General features: G+C 42.5%; 1 protein-coding gene across 1 annotated transcript in view; it reads right to left on the bottom strand.

Annotated features, from left to right (window-relative positions):
- Positions 1-22,820, bottom strand: part of MYO10 (myosin X) — a 163,704-nt gene that overhangs the window by 29,116 nt on the left and 111,768 nt on the right. The window contains exons 20-21 of the mRNA XM_038173950.2: positions 3,332-3,456; positions 3,089-3,203 (exon numbers count right to left, since the gene is read on the bottom strand). Of these exons, the coding sequence (XP_038029878.2) occupies positions 3,089-3,203; positions 3,332-3,456 (240 nt within the window). The remainder of the gene's footprint in view (positions 1-3,088; positions 3,204-3,331; positions 3,457-22,820) is intronic.

Raw genomic sequence — 22,820 nt, 5'->3', positions numbered from 1 at the left:
AGTGTGGTTCCATATTCAGGTTGACTCAACTGCCTGTTCTTGTCCTTTACGTGTGGAGATATGCTGTGATGGGTATCCGCTGGGGCTAGATATCCATCACAGCCATCCAGCATCCTGCAGACAGACAGCTCCCCAGGCTCTCAGCTGAGCTTCATAAGCAGCTCAGGAAACACCAGCCAATCTCCAGCACAGGATCACTGCAGTTCCTCCAGCAGATACACCACCTCTTCTCTAACTAAAGCCCGGAATTAAAGTGTACGGAGGCATGGATTCCTCAGTTAAGTGTGATGGCAGACTATCTGTGCACATAGATCTGGGAAGAAATTCTGCTAAGCTCTCCTACAGGGTACCACCTGTCCATTCCACAAGCCATCCTCTCTCTGGCAAGGCTGAGAAACCTGAATCATTCACCTGGACTGCTCAGTGCTAATGCACAGGTAACTGTGAGCAGAGGCTAGAAAGGATGAAGGAAAGTCTGTCTCTATGGCATGGGCTCTTAGAGGCAGCGTTAACATACACCATTTTAATGCATTTAGCTAATCCAGCTAATTTTGCCTTAAATGAAATGAACTGCTTCTCCAGCAAAGCAGAGGCATTGGGGATGTGGTTACCTCTTCCATACACCTTGATGTCTGTCCTTTACTGTACACTCAACAAGTGGTGAGCTAACTGCTGCCAGTACTTCTTCTAGGTCTTGTCAGCTTTTACATGATGAAGGATAAATCTTCTGGTATCACCTATAGTGGCAACAGTCTGGCATTTTGCGGGGTAAGACGTGAGTAGCTGGGATACTTTGCTCAGTGATACTTTGGTTACTTAGGATCGGAGCCAAGCTACACATCAACATGGCGACAAGGAAACTGCATGGACTCTGCTACAAGAGAGCTAAAAGCAAGACTACTTCCTTGAAGTGTTTTTCTTCTTTCTTGGAAGAAAAAAAAAAAAAAGTATGAGCTTTTGGGGGTGTTCAAGTGGGAAAAAAGTAGTTTAGGGAGACAAAAGCCCATCATTGATGCAAAAGCAGCAGAAATACTGATGAAAAGCACAATTCTGAGTTTTGAATGCTGTTAGATTTTGCCACAAATTAACCAACACTAAGAATGTAACAAGTCCCATAGAAAGTCCCAAAGTTCCACTATCTGAGCTGCGCTGGGCAGCTCTTTATATATAAGGTTTTTGCTCATATATTAAATAGGCTGTGACATAAAAAGCCTTTTCTTTTACTCAGTGGGCAATCTTTCCTTTGCTTTGCACACACTGCCTTTAAAAATGTACTGAAATTCAAATTCAGAAAGGCATTCAGCTACTTCCTGAACCAAAATAGACATTAAGCACATATTATGCACAGGCTAACGCATTTTCCTGAGCAGGTGCACTGCAGCTTGAGATGTAAAAAACAAGAAAATTTCACACTGGAGCTGAATCATTGCAATGTTGTTACTACTCCTTTTAAATAACATAGTGCCCCATACTATACTGAGTCTGAAACCAATGCCCCCTTGTTCTCTTCTACAATAAGCTATTTATGAAGACTCTTAAAAATGCACATGCAGCTCTTGGGGGCAATTATCCCAGGCCCCACTAAGGGAGGTTACAACAGAGCCCTGGTTCCTGCTGAGCAATTGGTGAAAACAATTTGGGGTTCTTATAAATGTTATTTTGCTAAGACGTTAATCTGTGTCCAGGGTCTGTGAATAAAAACTACTAGTATACTACATTTGAAAGAATAAGGGGAACCAACACCTAGCTCTGTGTCTGATCATCATCCCTGTATTATTTGCAAGCCATGGTCTACAAAAATGTCATGAAAAATAACTGCAGTTGCAATCAGAATAGCTCAGATTTGATGTCTCATTTCTGTTTTAACTTTAAAATGATTTAATCAAATTTTCCAATATCATCTCTGAGACACCTTTGGAACACAGGAAACCCTTCAAAGCTATGCAGTTCTGGGGAGAAGAGTATGAGGAGAAATGGCACTTCACACAGAAATCATTTGAATTTCATAAAATATTTTTTCTACTTCATGGTAATGAGAAAACTTTTTCACAATTGCATTTAACAATTGACAGGAAAACTGCAGGAGTAATATATAATTCAGCTAACTTTATTTATTGATCTGTATCCTTTCTCTCAGCTATGGAAGTCCTTGGAGACCTGATGGGAGTTACTCAGAGAAAAAGAAAGCACACGATCTGCAGAGGCCTGGCAGGGAGGATCCTTGGCAGTGATGGCCTGAGATTTGTAATCCACTCTGTAGTCATTTGCACAATGCAATCTTAGTATTTAGGAAATCTCAGATCTTGCAGTGGGGAACCTTCTCCTGAACATGCAATGCTTTTACATCATTTGTTAAGTCCAAGAGTACTAATTTGCAAGACAGGTGGAAGTTCTGCACATAGCTGTTGTCCAAGATCAAGCTTGCAAAATGAGAGTGCAGAATTGCCTGCACTGTTTTTTCACTCAAAGTAAAATTCCACTCTTTTAATAAACACCATTTGAAAATCTTTTGGAAGAAAAAAAATGGTGCAAAGTTCAGGTTGTCTGGAAGGGCACATATTGGGGTCTCATGTACCTCTGAAAAAGACTCTTAGACTGGGATGGCAAATGCACGTAGAGCTCAACTCTGCCACACCAACGCTGGCTACAATTAATTTCTCTCTGTGATTTCCCCAACTGAGCAGGTGCCAGGCCGGTGGATTTACTGTAACGAACAGAGAACTGCCTTGCAGAACAGAGTACTGCCTCACAGGGTGAGTACTTCTGCGAATGACTAAGTCCAGCAACCACGTTTTCTGCCCTGATCCTCCCCAGTGTTCATGCTCTTGAGCATTGTTGTAAAATCCAAGTGGACTCTTCCTCCGTCAGTGAAATCAGCAGTCCGTTTAAGTGCTTCAGACAGCAAATTCTCTAGCACAACTCTGAGTTGTTACTATAGGGGTTTCAAGAGCATCAACAGACATGCTCAGCTTCCTCTAAGTCCAAAGGCAATTAACATTACAACTACACCTCTGTAGCTGTGCAGTCTAAATCCCATCCCCTCAACTTTATAAAAGCAGAAGCCACTGCAGCAGTCAGATTACTTTACCTTATTTTTTCCAAGCTGCCATTCAGTACTTGTGTTGTCATACAGACGAAGTAGGACAGCACATTTCTCATTTAAATCTTCAGGCAGAGTTAAGTTTCTCATGAGGACTTTATACCTGGCAATCAAAAAGTATTTATTACTTTATTTAAGAGAAAAGTTCTATTTTTACATTTTCTAATATTAGATTTTCACTTTATTCCCCATCATGACTCACATCTGAAGTGCACAAGTCATTGTGTTTACCTTTTATAAAAGTCTTGAAAGGGCCTTCGGACTGGGAAGCCAGCCCTCCGAATCCTGACGGTCTCCAACATCCCAGAATAACGCAGCTGGTTAAGCACCACAGTCTGATCAAACTGGTCTGGCATCTAAAACAAGCAAGTTCAAAATAAGGACTTTAATAGCAATGGTTAGAGATGTCAGGGGAAATAAACGCAGGGAAAAACATATGAATGTAACACGTACAAAGGCTAAAAACTGGCTACACAATGTCTTAAGCACAGTAACGGCTCAGAACATATGAAAATATATCTGAAAATAAAAGGGTAAATTCATAATATAACTTCCATAGATAAAACATTTACATCCCTATAATCCAATCAGACATCTCTTTCCATTTCTCATATGAAACTAACCAATACAATGCAGGACAAAATGACGGTAAAAACCACAGACCAGCTGACAGTGCAAAGCTCAATTATTTTGTTTCTTTAGCAACTGAACTTACAGTCCCTATAGACAATTCCAAATATTGAAGATACGCTATTATAGTGCTGTGATAGTTTTAGAAAAAAAAGCAAAACAAAATCAGAAAAGATTTAGTTTTTAATGTAGTGACACTTCATCTACAGTTGACAATAACATCTCAAGTCTTAAACATGTTGTATGTCAAGGAGTTTCTATTCTGAACATCAGAGATGTTTTCATCTGTAAATATAAAAAAAAATTCTCCAGGTTTCTGTTAGTTTGCATGCCATTTAGAAACATTTTTTCATTTAGAAAATATATAAACCTAGCCACCCCATCATGAAAACCTGTGAATACTGGTCAGTTGTGTTTCTGCTCCTAGGAGTCCTCCCGTGTCATCTCTGAAGCCTCCAAGTCACCTATGCTTCTACTAGGTCTTGTGTCAGCCAATGCCAAACAAAGCTACACAGGACAGTGCTAATCACCACCCAGCAAAATGCTGACAGTCCTGGCACTGAAATAACACCACATGTAAATACACTCTCTAATTCACCAGCTGGAAGTCCACTTAAACACACCAGTTTACCCTACCGCAGTCATTTGCAGAATTAGAGTGCAGCCTTTGGTATTTTGCAAGTGAAAGTTTGGAAGGCAGGATCTCATAGCTATACTTACTGGTTTATATAAAAACGGAAGTAGCTCACACTCAGCCTAAGTTCTTCAGCTGACAGAAATGAGAGCAAGACCAAGCCCCGAGCAACCGTAACTCAGAGGACTCTCCTGTCATTTATAAAGTTGCTTTAATCGTGCTTCTTGTTCAATTCGGCAAATAAATGACTCCCCCAAATTTGAACTTATCAGAAGTAATTTCATCAAGAACAGACTCAAAAGTTAATTAAAAACAGCTGTCTACACTTTTTTCATCTGTTAATGAATAAAACAAAATACTCTGTGCTAGTGATGGTAACTCATTTGCTAGCTTCAAAAAATATTGATACATTAGCTTCTAAACCCCTCCTTTAAAAGGCAGAATGTCTAAAATAAATTACAATTCTTCCTTTCATTAGTTTCTTCTCTGGAGCAGTGAGAGGCGACTTCTCTGTATGTGCAGCAGCCCTTCTGCACAGAGCTGCCCCAGAGCCACGAGGGCGAACACTTCCTCAGCCCTCACCATTCCACCCACCCCAAAATTTTTTGACCCCTTCATTTGATTCAGGGACTGAAATTCATATGGAAAAATACTACAGCCTGACCCCTCCCCTACAGTCAATAGCACCGAACAAAAAATGAAAACAATTTGTGTTTTCCTTTTTTTTTTTTTTTTTTTCCTTCAAGTGTCTGGTCCCAGTGGTGAGCCCTGCCCTGCTTGGGGTTATCAGCGCTGTGTGGCTGCAGGACCTGATCTGGGCTCAGCTGGTGGATGGGGACGATGGAGAAATTCAGCCACCAACACTGCTGCTGCCCACTGAGATGGGCACGTGGCATCCCAGGGAGGCTCAGGAGCTGCATCCACTGCACCACAGCAGCTGCTGTTGGGGGTTCAGGGTTCTGTCACAGAACCATAGAATATCCCGAGTTGGAAGGGACCCACAAGGATCATCGAGTCCACTCCTGGCACCGCACAGCTCTACCCAAAAGTTTATACCACATGACTACATGTAAGTGCACAGTGCAAACACTTCCTAAGCTCCAACAGGCTTGGTGCAGTGATGACTGCTTCCCTGGGGAGCCCGTTCGAGTGCGTAACCACCCTTCTCAGTGAAGAGCCTCTTCCTGATATCCAGGCTGAACCTCCCCTGTGGCAGCTTGACACCATTCCCTCAGGTCCTATCACTGGTCACTAAAGAGAACAGATTGACTCCTGCCCCTCCACTCCCCCTCGTGAGGAAGTTGTAGGCCATGATGCGGTCCTTCTACCCCTACACATGTTGGCTTAAAGGGCAGCATTCCCCGCCAGACTTGTGGTCAGGACAGCGTGTTCAGATGTGAGAATGGGAGCGGATACACTAAAGCCCGGCAGCAACACTGTGGATGGACAGATGGACATCTCTCCCTCCCTGAAGGAGGGCCTCCTGCTCAGAGCCAGCTGGCTGCTCAACTACCTAATCCTTTTAACACCAGCCCCAGGCACTTAACGAGTCAGAAGTCAGCCACAAGGCTGGTTTGAATGATCATTACTTTTTTTTTTTTTAAGAATAAAAACCCTTTTCATTTCCATCCATGTTTCGATTCACAAGGGAAGAAACATTTTCAAGACTGTTTTTCTTGCAACTACAGAAGTTAGAAACAGCCTTGTTTTGTCACCAACAGCTGAGATTGTCAGTGTCACCCAACTTCAGAAGCTTGGATTTTTAAGCCAAAACTCAACAAACTTCAAGAGATGTTAATGTGGTATCAGCAAAGCAACACAAAGACCAATGCAATTTTTTTACATCAGTGAATTTCCTTCACTTTCCATTACTAATTATTTTTAATTACTCCAAGACACATGAGACTGTTAAATTGGAGGGTCAAATCCTACCCTGGTTTATCACCAGAATTACACCAGTAACAAATCTGGCTGCTCTGAGTAACCCTGGGGGCAGTGGTAAGAGATTGGATGGACTCTATCCTACCCTTCTCAATATGAAGAACCAGAAGGCACAGAACTCCCATCACCTGGGGGTTTTTAACTGGGCCATCCCAGAAACTCTTCAGACCTGAGCAACAAGGAGAGCTGCAGCCAGGCAGGGAGGGAGCCAAAACCCTGTAGTGGGTTTACGTGGCAAGGCTTTGGTAGCAGGGGGCCATAGGGGTGGTTTCTGTGAGAAAGATCTAGAAGCCGCCCCATGTTTGGGAAGGGCCCCATTGTTTTCCAGATCTGAGCCAATAAGCGATGTTGTTTTGCGCCTCTGTGAGAGCATATTTAAGACAGGGAAAAAACTGCTGCGCCACACAGCAGCCGGGAGAGTCAAGGGAGTGAGAAACAGCCTTGCAGGTGCCAAGGTCAGTGTAGAAGGAGGGGGAGAGGTGCTCCAGGCGCCGGAGCAGAAGTCCCCTGTGGCCTGTGGTGAGGACCATGGTGAAGCAGGATGTCCCCCTGCAGCCCATGGAGTACCACGGTGGAGCAGGGTTTCACGCTGCAGCCCGTGGAGGAGACCACGGTGGAGCAGGTGGCCCTGCACCGACGGAGGCTGCCGCCTGTGGAAGACCCCTGCCGGAGCAGATTCCGGGCCGGACCTGTAGCCCGTGGAGAGGAGACCACGCAGGAGCAGGTGATCTGGCAGGAGCTGCTGCCCGTAGGGGAGCCAGGTTGGAGCAGTTTTCTCCTGAGGGATGGACCCCGTGGTACGGACCCATATCTGGAGCAGTTCTGGAAGAGCTGCTGCCTGTGGGAAGCCCACGCCGGATCAGTTCGTCAAGGACTGCATCCCGTGGGTGGGACCCCACAGCACAGGGGACGAGAGTGACCGAGAAGGAGCGGCAGAGAAGAAGTGCTGTAGACTGACCATAACCCCCATTCCCCCGTTCCCCTGCGCCGCTCGGGGGGAGGAGGTGGAAGAGGGTGGATGGGGGGGGGAGGTGCTTTTGGTTTCTTTCCTTTGTTTCTCACTTCTCTAGCTTGTTAGTAATGAGCAATAAATCTTACTATCTGTCTTCTTATGCTGAGTCTGGTTTGCCCGTTACACTAATTATTGCGTGATTTTCTCGTCCTTATCTCAATCCTTGAGCCCCTTTCACATATTTTCTCCCCATTCCTCTTTGAGGAGGGGGAGTGAGAGAGCGGCTGTGGTGGAGCTCGGCTGCCCACTCGAGCGGAACCACGACAAACCCAAAACGATTAAATGCATCCATGGTTTCCCATGTCTTATGAAAACAACCAGAAGAAATAAGAAATGCAGTCCTGTGCACCATATCTCAGCATTCAGCACCTTATGACTTGGTGATACATTTCACATCGGGTAGTTTTCCATTATGGACACAGGGGGTTTCAGCCTCAGTCACATAAATGCTTACAGGCAGGGATAACCTTAAGCACAACTTCCAGTCAGCAGGGCTCCTCGCACTTACGAATCAGTTGCAGAAGCATTTACTGAAGCAGGGCACAAGGACTATACACATGCCACTGCAGACAACTTCTAAGATGGAGAACAATGACCACCTCCACTTGAACTATGCTCAACAGCCACAGCGGTGTTAAGTGTAGAACAGAATAAAATATCCATACAAAAAATATTTCACCTATCTTTGGGGAGACATTACAGTAGCCTTTCAGTACCTAAAGGGGGCCTACAGGACAGCTGGGGAGGGACTCTTTGTCAGGGAGTGTAGCAACAAGGAATAATTAATGGTTTTGAACTGAAAAAGGGTATGTTTAGATTGGATATCAGAAAGAATTTAGGAGGACATTCTTCACTCAGAGGTGGTAAGGCGCTACAAAAGGTTGCCCAGAGAAGCTGCAGATGGCCCATCCCTGGAAATATTCAAGGCCATGTCTGGTGGGAGGTGTCCCTGCCCATGGGAGGAACACAAACACTTTTACCACTAAGTCCCTCCAAAACCCCTCCAATGCACAAAATTGCAAAAGGCTATGGACTCACATGGGTCACAGCCACATTCAGGTACTGAGCAACATCTACGTGGAATTTCTTACTCTTTGATAGCTACGAGTCAGGACTGTTCTATTTGATAAAGGTGTTTTGGGTTTTGCTTTTTTTTTTTTTTTTTTCAGTGCACTCTTTCACAGTACAACTTGTAATGTATCATTTCCAGAATTCAAAAGTTTCCCCTGAGTTTGGGCCAGACAGCACTAATGCCAAGGCTTTAATGTGACCTGGAGTCTGTGCTGGCGAGACTGTGGCTCCTTAAACTGCTAAATGATTGCTCTGATATGCTGTGAGCCTCCTAAAGGGCAAAGCTTCTGCCTAAAATCACAATTAAAAGAAGCCATTAGGATAGACATCTAACACCTACGCATAATTTTCATTATAAAATCGTTCCTTAGATTACAGTCTGACTGAGGTTGGGAAGAACAACATCCCTTTTCCCTGGACAGCACCATAAGTGGAGGCCCCAAGCAAATACCACACACACAAAACTTTTGTGTTGTTGTTCTGCAGATCATTTGCTCCATTCAGACAATGAGGATAATTGACTTTCACCAGTCAGACATCCTTCTTCATCCCAGAACTACTAGCTGCCTCAGAAAAGCACAGCCACAATAATGACAGATTACATACAGTCTCACAGATTTTATTTAGGCAGGAGGAACTTCACAGAGAGATGAGGAGGGAAAAAAAATACCAGCGCCTTGCTTATAGATCATGCTGTGACAATTTGAGTAGGATGATATGTACAGAGATGGAAAAGTTGAACAACAGACACGAGGATATGAAAAAGTAACTTTTTGTTTAAAAAATGGTAACTTTTCTCACTGTCATAGTTCTTTAAATCTATTCTTCTTCACTCCTAGAACAAAGTCTTGGCAATTTAACTCTGGAAAAAAGTAGCATGAATTAAAAACAGGTCAGTCTTCCCCTGCCTTGTAGTGGGTTTTTGCATCCCAAGGTGCACTGATATCTTCTTTTTTTTTTTTTTTTTTTTTCCCCCAGAAATAAAATAACCCCTGCTTGCACAAGGGACTTACTAAACCAGATCTTTCTGAAACAGTTCCCCATGGTCCACTGATCTCCATCAACAACTCCTTGAGTCAAAACTAATGCCAGGCTTTTCTCCTAGACAGATTTGAAACGTGAATAAAATAACTTGTAACACCTAGTCTAGCTGAACTGATAGGAAAATCTCTGCATTCCCATTGTTTGTCTTTATTAAACCACGTGACACTCAGTGATTCTTATCCACGCACACTACTTGGCAGCCTCTACTCGTGCCAAGGATTCAGTCCAGCAAACTGAAAGAAGTGAAAAGGAAATGGCTGCAGTCTCAATAGGAGAATACATTGCAAAGATAGGATATGGGCAGGGTCTAGGGCACTCTTGCTGTCATTCAAGGGCCCTGAACTGCAGTGCCGTCCACATTGGTCACTGTCCTACCCTGAACAAACACTATCTTACCTCTCTACCCCTGTTCCTCCAGCCACCCACTGTTCAGCTCCTTGCACCACCAACTTTGATGGTGTCTGCTCCTTCACTAGGGTTTCAACCCCAGAACTGCTACACTTAGAGCAGAAAGAGCACGACAATCTGGATGTCCTCTCCAAAGAAGCGAAGCATCAATTCCACGTATCTAAGTCCATGCAGAGAAAGATTAAGAAAATAAACCCTCTATGGTCTTGTCAAGTATGCAACGAAATGTAGCTGGAAGAGATTTGGGTCAAAAAAAGCAGCAAGTTTGATGCTGGCTTTGTTTTTGAAGATGTTTCCTCATTATCCCAGAGTATGTATATGTCTACACAGACAAATACCATGAAAGTACAGGTAGATAAAAACAAAGAGTACATCACAGCTAAACGGTTTATTTCATATTTCCACTTCATGGCAGCAGAAAGTCAAGCACTGTTTGAATAAACATAAAATAACAGTATTTTGCATTTTCGCATGTCCAAATTCTCTTGGGTTTCCACACAACCCCCTTCCCCCCCCCCAAAAAAAAAAAAAAAATCCTTTAAAAAGTACTAACACTGCTGGTGGTAACTTGACAGAAAAAGAGCATACATATATTAAATCAACACTTATGCCTCAAAAAAAATCTCTGGCAAACTCCAGGTCAGATTTCACTGCAAACTCAATAATGATATGCTGTCTCATTTATATAATCTCTACAGGTCTGAACATGAAAGTACTACATTTACCAGCAGCAAGCATTTACACGATTAACTGATCTTCTCTGCAATTCCAAATACCGCATCTGACCCGCATGATTTATCTTCCAACCCTAAACAGCTCAGGTAAGTGACAAACTTCAGAATTTTGTCATACTCATGCTGCAGGTTAGAGATGCCAGTGTTAAAAATAATACTGCATAGAAAGAACACGGTAATTTTAGAGTTCTTCAATTGTACCAAAACAGTCAAAGGAGGAGACTTAATAAATTAATGTAAAAATGGTTTTGTATTTATCCTCTGCCTGTCATTCAGCTTACTTAACAAGTAAGGATGTCTCAAGGATATTTTAAAGAAAGCAGCCATTTAAGAGCTATGCAGCAGTTGGTATTTCCACACTGACCCTTTGCACTGAAGTTTAACGATTTCAACTGGGTCAGGAACACTACTGAGCTAGGTCCATTGACAAAGATGTCACATTTCAGGTCTTGCTTGTCTGTAGCAAAGATAAGAATTCAAACTAGCTTCATAACTGGGGGAAGGATGCTGAAATGACTCTGACTGGCTTGCTGTGATTTTTTACTTTCATCAACAACAGTCAAACTAACAATCCTGGAGCTATTTAAATGAGTTTGCTAGTCAGTGTCCCTGTAGTCTTGCATTTCAGATAAATTTTATTTTTGGGTGTTTCGCATGAACTAAATGCTACCCTGAGAAAACACAACAGCCTCTTTGTGAACCTTCCTTTCTAAAGGTGTCTGAAGACAGGATTTGTCTACTTCTCTCAGTAGTGGTGATTTAAAAACCTAGAGGAATGCAACCTCCTCAAAATGACAGTGTATAATTTCTTACACACTAATTAAAACTTCATGGAACAGGAACGGATTGTTAAAGGCACAGAAATCTCCAGTATTTAAGCCTAAATTATCTGAGTATGTTTAGAGCCTTCTCTGCTCAAGCTAAGTTTTTTGCTGAAGTGAGCCTTTGCTACTTGAATACATTATTTAGCGAGTCCATTGAAATGCACAGCAGGTCTCACAGCCATTTGTCCCCAAACAGTGGCTGCAGGACCATCCATGTGAGACAGCCGATTAAGAGCATTTGGAAAAAGCAGGATTTAAGATTTGGAGCAGCTCTGGCAGGGCCCCAGGGCAGCACCAGAAGGTGCAACTCACAGCAGAGACCCCAGCTGGAACTTTTTATGGACCCTCCTTCTCCACCTGTGAGTAATCCATTGCCATTTCATCTGAGGTCCTCCTAATTAAAACCTCCAAACCGTGCAGACTAAACCCTGATCTGGCCTCATTCTCCCCACATTGTGATCGGTCAGCAGGCCTCTTCTGAAGAGAATCAATCAGATCGATCAGGCTGCCTGATAGCTACAGACATACCATGAAGAAACACACTGTGAGGTACTAATTGCAAGGACAGCTGTCCTCCCTTACCAACCCCGTGTCAGGACAGCCAACACCAGTGTCACCATTGTTCATTACAATGGTCAAGAGAACAATGCCACATGCCTGTGCCATACATACACTGCTCCATGTCTGCTGAGCCTGCACACAAACCAACTGCACATGGTGAAATCCTGACCCTCCAGGTCAGCGGTGACTCTAGATAACTTACACAGACCAGGACTCCACCCGTGTTGTGTTTTCATTTTTTTTTCACCATACTTTTAGTTGTTTACAGCAGACTTTTCAACCTTTTTTTTTTTTTTTTTTTAATTTGACAGTTTATTGGAAGGCTGGCCATAAGTCCGTTTCTGTATCTAAAAGCAGTAAATCCCATTTTAGGATGGTTACTATAATGGGATTTTTTTCTTGCCTGCGTGGCACAGATAATGGTGTTTAGTATCATGCTTTTATTTTTGAAAGATCCAAAGGTTTATTGGGGGTAGAAAATTAGGACAAAAATACTTGAGAACCTGTTACTAAGATTAATTTCATCTTACATGGCTGAAGCCTGACATAGGTGTAAAACCATTTCTTCTAACTATCACTGTAAGAACCTAATCCTGTCTACTTTTTTATGTCTACTGTAGCATTACTACAAGTAATCTCACACTTTAGTCTGTGAAATCCTCCAAATAGCGAGTTCTCACTAAAATGCTAACAGTATTACTTCAGCAGTGGTACTGTGTTAAGCATCCTGAAATAGTACTGCAGATGACTTTTGTCACCACTGTTGCAATTCTCCTTGCTTTCCCAGGGTGACACAAAATTAAGCAAGCCTTTTGGAGGCTTATGGAGTCTGCAGCTCCATAGGAAGGGAGAAGATACAGGGATATCATCTCTTCTTCCCTATTGCAAGTAGAAATAAAGAGGTAGAAATGGCTGGGAATAACCTCAATTCCAGTCACAAGACCTTACTGGCTACACGTGGGTGGAAGGAGCTAACATTGCACTCACAGGAGGACAAAGACACCAGTTCATGAAGCACAAGGAGAGTGGCAGATAAACAGTAAATCCAAATCGCACTGACCTGAGTTTCAGTCCCAGGACACCAACCTGCCACTTCCTCTTGATCTGGGCACAGTCTCTTCCTTTAGGACTGCACACCTGAATGCCATTTAGGACTTGAGTCTTCTGTTTTGGGGCATTGCTCTTAAGAAAATGCTAAAAATTCTCTGGTATTTAAGAAGTTGGTTTAGTGATTTGTGGGCTATCCTGTGTTCCTCAGCTGTGTGACTGCTACTGAAATATTGCATCCAAATTGAAGTGCAATAAAGGAAGATGCTAAACTGGAAAGCATTTAGAAAAGAGTCATGAGAATAAAGATCAGACTGAAGAAAAGCAGCAAGGGACTTCAATAAGAGCCTTGAGAAGCTCATCAGTGAGAAACCTGCAAGGCCTTGATGATAATCTGTAAGTAGCTAAACTAAGAGTTTACCTTCAACAACAGTTTCTAAAATGTAGCAGATACACACATGAAGAGCATGAAAATCAACAGAAGACATATTTAAACTAGAAGGCATGACTTTTCTCCACTCCCCTCAAATGTGTTAACTGGAATTGCTTACTCCTGATGGTGGGACCCTCTAAAACCACTAGACCCTTCAAGAAAATGCCGGACTTCCTTCTTCCAGCAGGTGCTATTTTCCCTACAGTTTGCCATGCAGCTGGTTCAACTAAATGATCTCAGCGATCCCCTTTCAGCACTCTATTTCTGGAAAAAATGCTAATTTATTTATTTATAAAGCTCAGCGCTGGCTTCTATAACCTTTGGTATGGGAATTCCCAAACACGGACTTTGTGTCGAGGATAGGAAGGAGACGCCCAGCTCCTGACCCACAGTACTCATTGTAATCCAAAACTGCACTTCCCAGACACAAGCTTCATCTTGGCATGGAGCAGGTTCATTTCTTATGCAAGTATTTGACAGTCCAGCAAGGGAAGTTTGGCTGACTTTCTAAGGCACAGGCTGCAGCACTGTGGACTAGATTAGATTAAGTCATTACAAACCCTTCACACGTTTGGCACCAAGTAACAAAAACATCCTTCACATCATCAACTCCAACCTTTAAAAAAAGGAAAAATCTTACAACAATCAGGAATCACACCTCTGAAAAACATACAGTTTAAAAGTAATAAACAAGTTTGAGTTATTTTTAATTAGATGTGGAGCGTATGTGCTTGTTGCATGTCCACGAAGGCCAGCAACTTTCTAGTTGAAAATCAAAAAATGGACTCAAGCAACATTAGGAAGTAGCACTTGATCGCACCCTTTTTCAGTAATGCAGTCACAAGTGGTTTTCTTTTTCTCTGATGCATTTCGCTCCTACACAAAGTTTGTTCTCTCACCAGACCAACAGAGAAGCCTACAGAATAAAGAGCCAACGTAACACACAGATGTGCTGCTTTTGCAAGGAAGTCAACTTTCCAGTGCAATTCCTGCATCGAGGAAAAGATCTGAATTAAAAGAGTTATCTCCTAAGGAGTCCTCTCTCTTCTTCTTCATGTATCAAGACTTTTGTCAGAAAGTCGTAATGGGAAATTAGCCAGGTTTCAATCCCAGCCAATATCTGATATGTGTAAATTAGGAACTCTGCAAAATATTCTGCCGTGCAGCTTTGAGTTGCTGGGAAACCAGAGGTCGGGCTGCACTGAAAGGGCAGATTATTCCCATCCCAGCAAAGGCACAGGGCTCCATTCACTGCATGGCCCCCGGCTCTCACTGCTGGGTCATGGCACTGCTGCAGCCACCGCTCCCGAGGCACAAGCGCTCCTCGGGCCCCCGGGACCCCTGTGCTCAGCCTGCAGGAGCTGCAGGCTTGCACAGCTCTCCATGCCGAAGTTACCCCTTCCACTGCCACATAAAACTTGCTATTTCACATCACTACCAAGGACCTCCTGCAGTCTAGGGGTGTCCAGGACATCCAGGGGCTGCTTTAAGTTTTAAAACCTGTAAGAGTGTATTTCAGATCCTTCAGATTCTTACATTCAGATACGGTGTTAGCGTGCAGAAGGACTATCAGGCTTACAGAAGAAAGTCAGGAGGATCCCCATGATCAGCACAGACATCTATCTGGCTGACTAGAGTTGCGTGATGGCCTGGATAAATGACCCAGCTTAATCCCGTATAATCAGTACATTAATTACACCTGCTTCTTTTATCTCAGTACGTCTCAGATAGCATCAGTCTAACTTTGGCATTTTTTTTTTTAGGATTTGGTCCTTCATTCTTGCTGCTCTTCTATCTCTACACATTCTTACATTATGCATTCAGGGCTTGCTCTGCAAATCTACACCCAGCTAGAACACCAGATACCAAGGCCAACTGAAATGCGCACACATCTGTGCGTGTGTTTGCAGGGGAAGAACAGAAAATGAAGGCAGTTGTTTGTTCTTCTGTATGTGCATATCACAGAAAAAGGCAATGCATTTGTTCTCCTAGGACTCCTTTGTTGAAATGCAACAGATCCCCCCTCTTTAATTAAGAGTTGGAAAGTCTCCTACATTAGTTCTTTGATGTTTGAGAGTACCACATCAAAATCAAATTATTTTTTTTTTCTGTTAATTCTGAAATTTCCACCTTAAGCCAAACAAAAAACCTCTTTAGTGATTTCTTGATATACTATCTAAACAAAGGGTGGAGGACCTCTTTCCCCCTATATTCCCTGCCGTGCTGCTGCAGCGTCCAGGCTGACTGAACAGATGAGTCAACATCAGCAGCAGAAGGTTGGCTAGAGCAGCAGCTAGCTACCCACGCTTCCTAACAGCACTGCTAACAATTTCACCTGGCAGACCAAAAACAAACAAAAAGGACACTGTGATTTCATTGCTATAGATAATATATTGGCAAACGCTAACGCTTGCAAACAAAGTCACTGTATACTTTTCTCTCACAAAAAAAAGTTGCACCAACTTAGATGTACTTGTTTGTTCCAGTTCCCGTGTAGCTTGTGAAATAAGAGCTACCTACAGAGTCAACTGACTTTGCAGTATTTGCATGATTCAGAGTTACCCAAAACAGATGGCAAGAATTCTCCCTTAACACCAATATGCCATTTTAAAAAAACAATTAGTGCAGCTATTAAGTGATCTAACTGCATGTGTGTATCTATATGAATACGTGGCTATTTATATATAGTATAAGTATCTGTATAAATATATAGATACACATTCAAGTAGAGAATGAATTATAATAGATGATAAAATGACATCAGTGCCTAATTAATTTAACCTTCAACCACCACCTCAGTGATTTAACTGGGATGTCACTGTTCATCTCCATGAAGCATGCAGAATTTACATTCAGGGACACTGATCAATGGCCCTTTGTTTCCCTAAGGCAAGTTCCATCTTTTCTTAGTTACATGAAGCACATGCTTAGTTAACTCTATTTCTTTTTTTTTTTTATTAAAAAAAAAAAAAAAATCCTGTGGAAAAAAGCTCTGCCTTACTTATGGTTTTACAATCTGCTGTGTCACATTTAAATAAGAACATGGCTCTTTCTGCCCCCCAGAAATGTATTTTTCTCTATCCCTCTTCACCATGATCAGAAAATCTGGAAAATACAATCATGAGACTCCATGACTGGTAAGATGCATTTTCACTGCTGGCATACTCAGCCTAGGTTTTCCTGGGACTGAAGAGCATTGTGGACTGCACTTCACTGGAGCAACAGGTGTGAAGCGTCTTCCTTCTTTGCACAGATGACTTGCAACTTCAGTCTGGGTACACAGTTGTAAGAGTGCTGCACATATGCCTCGCTTTCTTCCTTTTTTTTTTTTTTTTTCCCAAAGCTGTGTGACAAGAGGCATTGTGGCTCCAGGTACTCTATTATGTGCTGACCAGCACACCCAAAGCAGCATGAATAACTTAAACCATTCAAACATGCTCACTGAAGCCAATAAGATGTATATGCCCTTTAAGAACTTGGCTGATCTTGAGATGCTCTAGGTTGAGCATGCCAGTGGTCACAGGGAAACAGCAATTTTGGATGGCTGAACAGCAATTTCTTCTCCGAGAAATTTATACACTGGCACTCGGTATACAACAAAACAGAACCCTTACATGTTTAAGTCAGAAAGAGACACTGAAGATAGAATCAGCTTTCCTAAACAGGATTTTGTTTGCTCTGTGAACGATTTGATTACATTAACAACTTCTGTGATGCTAACTTAAGTGCTAGCCCACTTTTAGCAAACGTCACCATTTCTGCCTTTGAAAGACTACTTAGTTAATGATAGTGTAGCTCTGAGGCTGGACACCATCTCTTCTTGGCTAAATATGCACAAGTTGTGTGGCTGGCAAACTGTAGGTAGACATACTGGTCCTTTTCATGCTGAATCTGGGGCAGCCATTCATTTGAGAAAGCCAGTGTCACAAAAGGTTTGGCATTTATCTGGCTTTCTGGAAGTATATATATTCTCTCAATTCATCTACTTTATCTTTGCTTGATTATAAAAAGTTTGAGACCACCCAAATCCCCTAGTTACTATATACCTAATGTTTAAGATTTCCAGGTCCAGAGAGAGTAAGTTTTGAAAATGCCATTATAGATCTCATCATGTCAGCTCTGAAAATACAGCACAGCATTAGTTCGGCAACAAACTTGCCTTTTCTACACCAAACACTGTGTAATGCTCACAGGTGTGTGAGACAATCCAAGGTGGCAGCCAAAACTAGAAACTTCTCAGTGGCCTGAATGATTTACACAGTGCAAAGTGCTTCTTGGCTCATGTGCAGAAAACCAGGAACTCTGCAGACCGGATGCCTGAAGTGTACACTTACCCCGTGCTTGGGACCAAACAACAAAATTAATGCTGTCCACAGAGCCTGCAGAGTTCTGCTTTCTACCACCTCCACAGCAAAGCTCCAGGGAGCTGAGTCCTGCCGTCCAGCTCCTTATTGCTGGAGCAGGGAGCACACATCAGGAGCTTAGGGGAGACAGACCAACAACAGCAACCTCAAACTCTTCCTGTAGATCAGGCTAATTGCCATCATGCAGGTAGGACTCAGCTGTTGTCCTGCAACATGGATTTTACAACTAAATTCTACTTCATACAACTAAAAATGCAATCTCATTTCTCTAACATTGACATAACAACAGTGTTAAGAATGGACATGCCTTGCTTCTTAGATGTATCAACTTCCTAAAAACACTAGAAAACAATTTGAGTGTTTTCAACAAAATTAAGATGCATTGATGACATTTCAGCCAATGTTTCATGTCTGAAGTATGTTACAAGGTAACTGCAGTTGTACTTAGTCCTTATGAATTTATCACAGTGAGTTTTTCTCCCATGAAGTCTTTGCTTATTTGCAGTACACTCTGATTAAACTAACAAAAGCCACACACACATTCACAGGTACAGTTAAATATGAAAACAAAGTTTAAGAACTGACCCAAGTCTACTCTTCAACATTACCATTCGCTCTTAACATAACTTTTATATTCTGAGGGTGCCGCTGACAAAGATTTGTGAATAGCTGGGACAGTACTACAACTTCCAGATAATTCCTATCAGCAATCTAGCTGTATTGAAAAAAATCAATGTTATTATGCTTCTATTTATATTGCAAGGTACACAGCTCATAAGTACTTTTTTTTTTTTTTTTGAATAAGCAAATAACAAATGAGAAACAAAATGAATGCTCCCCTTTTTGAAGCTAAGCAGTTTCAGCAAAAGAAATACCGAATACCTTTAATTCATGTTCCACACAACAAAAATACCACCTACTTTTTGACCTACCGCCACTGTTACCACTTGGGGTTTAAAAGGACGTATCTTAACATCAGTGCGAGAAGAACAATCAGGAGTTATGAGAATCCCCTTTCCCAGTCCCATACGCACTTTATCAGATCATATCACCTCCATCTAGATTTGCAAGGCAAATCTAGGGTTGCTCGTCTTGAGACCAGAATAAAACTCCCATAGACTTCAATGACACAGGATCAAACCCATTCCCTTCACAACAGGTTCTCTCAAGCAATTTTAGACTAATTTTCTACCCTGTGGCTGAATTCTAATGTTCGCAGAGGCAAGCTCTTTAAGTGGGAAAGCAAGAACAAAATGAAGATCCCAGAACAGAGCTGTTCTACTTGCTGGGCTGTGGGGTTTGTTTCATGGGGGGCAGAAGGGGGCAAATGACACAGAGCAAGACAAAATACAATGCTGTCATAATATCCTTTATGTTATTAATATATATACAGGCACATTCAGTTTCCTGTGTTTCTGCAGTGAAAGAATTATTTTCTCAAATGCATCCCATCAAGTTTCACCAGAACTAAAAGAGCAGTTTAAACCTCTGGGTACTGCAGATATCTCACTGGACTCTCCCACCCCCGAATGCATTCATCCCCACTGACACTTTTCTGCAATGTAATCAAAGCCAAACTACAGCCGTGCCTTATGCTGTAATAAAGTGCAGGGATATTACATTCCTAAACTTTACATAGCTGGTTCTCCTGAATCTATGCCACGAATTGCTAAACAACAGAAAAGATCTTTCTCCACAAAGCAGACCATCGCCACAGCTCAGATCTTCCCCCCTCTGCACACACAGCTCCAGCTCTGCTGACTTTTTTCCTGCTCTGCGAACAATCACTCCTTTAACTTTCAAACAGAGCATGATTTAGTAAAGCAGACCGCTTGGAAGGAAAGTTCTCCTGGTGTTCAAAAATATGATTAGACCCGTAATTTAGTCATTTGTTCATAAACCTGATTCTGCACACATTTAACCTCTTTAAAAGAAAATTCAAGACCAGAAACATTTCCAATACAGCTTGCTCTGACAAACTCCAGGCATTTTCTTTTCTCTTTCTACAAGTCCACTGCAGCTCCAAGCATGCAAGATTAAAATTATTAGAAGAAAAAGAAAAAAAAAAACACACACACACAAAAAACAACTGCATGAATTAGACCCTTACCTTTTAAGGCTTTTTCACCCTTCAGCGTTCACCCATTGTGGAAAACTGAATCTTTAGCAGTTGCAGCTATGCACACACACAGACCAGGGCTTTCTTCAGCTCACTGGTATTTCAAGTCTTTCATGTGATATCTTTGGCTGTACTTGCTTAATTCATTCCTGCTGCACTCAAAGGAAGTCAAGCCTAGCGAGGGCTGGCTCTACAGCAATTGCTGTAGATATTCCTGACTAACAGGACAGCAGGGCTAATCTCACTTTATAAGCATCAAGAATGTAAATATATTTCACAGCCAACAAATTCCTAAATCTTAAGAGATAAAACGCACAAAATGCCCTGAGACACAGTTCAGCAAGGGAGTTACGAATGCTGAAGTTTTTGCTAAAGAACAATACTCTCTGCCCCAGCTACGCTTTTGGAGTTTTAACGATGGCTATTTATCATGGACTCTGCATATTCCCTTGTAGTAGTTACCATGAGAACACAGCAAACAGGATTTGAATTTAAATTGCCACCTAGAGATGCGGGAGGACTTTTTTGTTGTTGTTGTTGCAGTTAGAAAAGGAAAACTCCAAAAGCTTGATGAAGTACACACTTTTTCCACGCATGCATTTGCATGACAATGCTTGCAATTCAAATACTTGGTGCCAATGCACCAGAAGGAAGAAAAGCCAAGTTCTTTGCTTGGTATATATAAAAAGAAACTACTTCAGATTTGCGATCAGCAGTTGCAGTTCTGCAAATGCCTGTCCATGCCACCTAACCACATACAAAGGAATTCAGAAAACACGCAAAGAAGCCAGCAGGTAGTGCAAAATGCAGAGTAAGACCGGTAAGACCCTCTGCTGCTGGCAGAACAACTGCTGCAGCAGTCCAAGTTCTTCTCACTTTTAATTACTACAAGTATCAGCTCAGAAAGAATAACTACACAGCAAGCATTGCACTTGAAAAACACTCCAACCCGAGGGTTTTCTTTTTCCCGCACAGAATTGGTCTGGAGCTTGCTGCTTGGGCCACCTCCTCCCAAAGCAGCGTCTGCTCTCCACGCAGCCTCCCAGCCTGCTCCTGCAAGGACACCACCACATTTACCATCAGAGATCTGACAATGACCTGTGGACAGACTCCCACCAAATGCTCTTTCTGGAGAGCCTGGCAACTGGGCACTTTCACAAAATACTCAAAAAAGTCTGTTTGCCTGCACTGCCTGGGATTTGATGCCATCTTTGCAACACAGCACCTGCTCCCTCCCCGGTAGCACCCATCCCAGCTCTCGAGCTTTAAACACCTCCCTTTTTACAGTCCTTACACGTGGTCACTGGAAAAAACTCTTAATACACTTAAGCAAAGGGATGCCTTGTCAGCCCTGCTTAGTTAGCAACAAACCTTGATGAAGAAGAAGGACATGCCTGTCTGGGCAACTGCCTGGAGAGAGGAACGACCTGCTTCAGCCCAGCAAGCAGCTGTGCTCTGAGACAGGGATAAAGGGGCACCCCGGGCAGCATTACTGGCACGCTGCGTGAAGACAGCACAGAAGCTGGGCAGTGCCTGTGCAGCGCAAGACTCGCTGCAGGAACCGTCTTGTTCCATGGGTTCAGATCCACACGTAACGTTACTGCTGGCACTGCGCAAGCAAGGATTGCTTTCCTTACACCCACTCCCTTCATCACTTTTACCTGAGGAGTCTTCTAGTGCCTGACCTAATTAATTACTTAAGTGATGTGCCAGAAAATGATGCAGCTGGGACATAATCCACAAGTCTTGATTTGAAGCTATGTAATTCTGCAAAACCCAAGGCGACAAGATCCAGGTAGCTGAATTAAGCCGTGTCAGCTGGGCACGGTGCCACACCTTATGACTGTGCCATCCTGATGAAGAATAAAGCCTTATGAGAGCTAGTTAAAGCAATAAGGACAAATAGTTCATAGTTGGCCCTGTGTACTTGTGGCAAGAGATGTGAGAGCAGGGAAACATGCTCTGCTTTGGGGAAATGGCTGGTCTCTCCAGGAGCATGAGCCCGAAGAGCAGTGCTCTGAGCCATACCCGGACTGCCTCAGCAAGTCTGATCCATGCTCAGAGCCTGCGGCTCTGCTTCCTCCAGCAGCAATGACAGCAGTAATTGGCAGCCAGAGAGCCTTCTTAAGACAAATATTTATTGAGAACAACTGAGATTAAAGACAAATTTTTAAAATAGGCAGGAAGGATCTCTAATACACGAGCAATTACACACCTATAAATGAATACTGCCAGACCATAACTTTCTACAGACAGTACCACACACCCCCTGCAGTTGTAGCTGGGCCTTTACTTTCAAAGTATTACAACAGGGAAGTTGTACGGACAATGATCAGGCTTTCTGTTCCCTCCTTATGGACATCCAAATTTACCTCATAATGTGCCAGCTCCCAGCACCAGCAACCATAGCAGCTTCACTGCAGAAGGGCTACCCCAAGGCTCTACAACTGGGTCAGTAAACCATAAAGATGCCTCCATTTGGAACCTAATGTTTTAAATGTTTTAAAAATAAAAATAAAAATAAATAAATATATTTAAAAAAAAAGAAAAACAAAACAAAACAAACCACCCCCCCCCCCAAAAAAAAAAAAAAAAAAAAAAAAAACACAACCAAACAACAAAAAACACAAAGACATCTACATGCCAGTCTGCTGACAGACTGAGGCTGGTGTATAAAGTATATGCTTGAGATACAACTGCAGTAGGATGTGCATAAAAATTTGAAGCCAGACCACTGTATTAAGGATTTTTTTTAAATAAAGATTTCTAAAAATAAGTATTTTATCCTGATGGCTAACAATCCTGTGCTGAAGGTTTAGCCTTGAAGTTCAGAGCCTCCCATCCCGCATCATTCAGGTTTTATGTCAGGGCTGTTTCTTGCTGCATTGGCATTACAGT

The sequence above is a fragment of the Anas platyrhynchos genome, chromosome 2, assembly GCF_047663525.1.
Source record: "Anas platyrhynchos isolate ZD024472 breed Pekin duck chromosome 2, IASCAAS_PekinDuck_T2T, whole genome shotgun sequence".
NCBI lineage: Eukaryota > Metazoa > Chordata > Aves > Anseriformes > Anatidae > Anas > Anas platyrhynchos.
The sequence above is the reverse complement of the archived record's forward strand: the minus strand, read 5'-3'. Positions and strand labels throughout refer to the sequence as shown.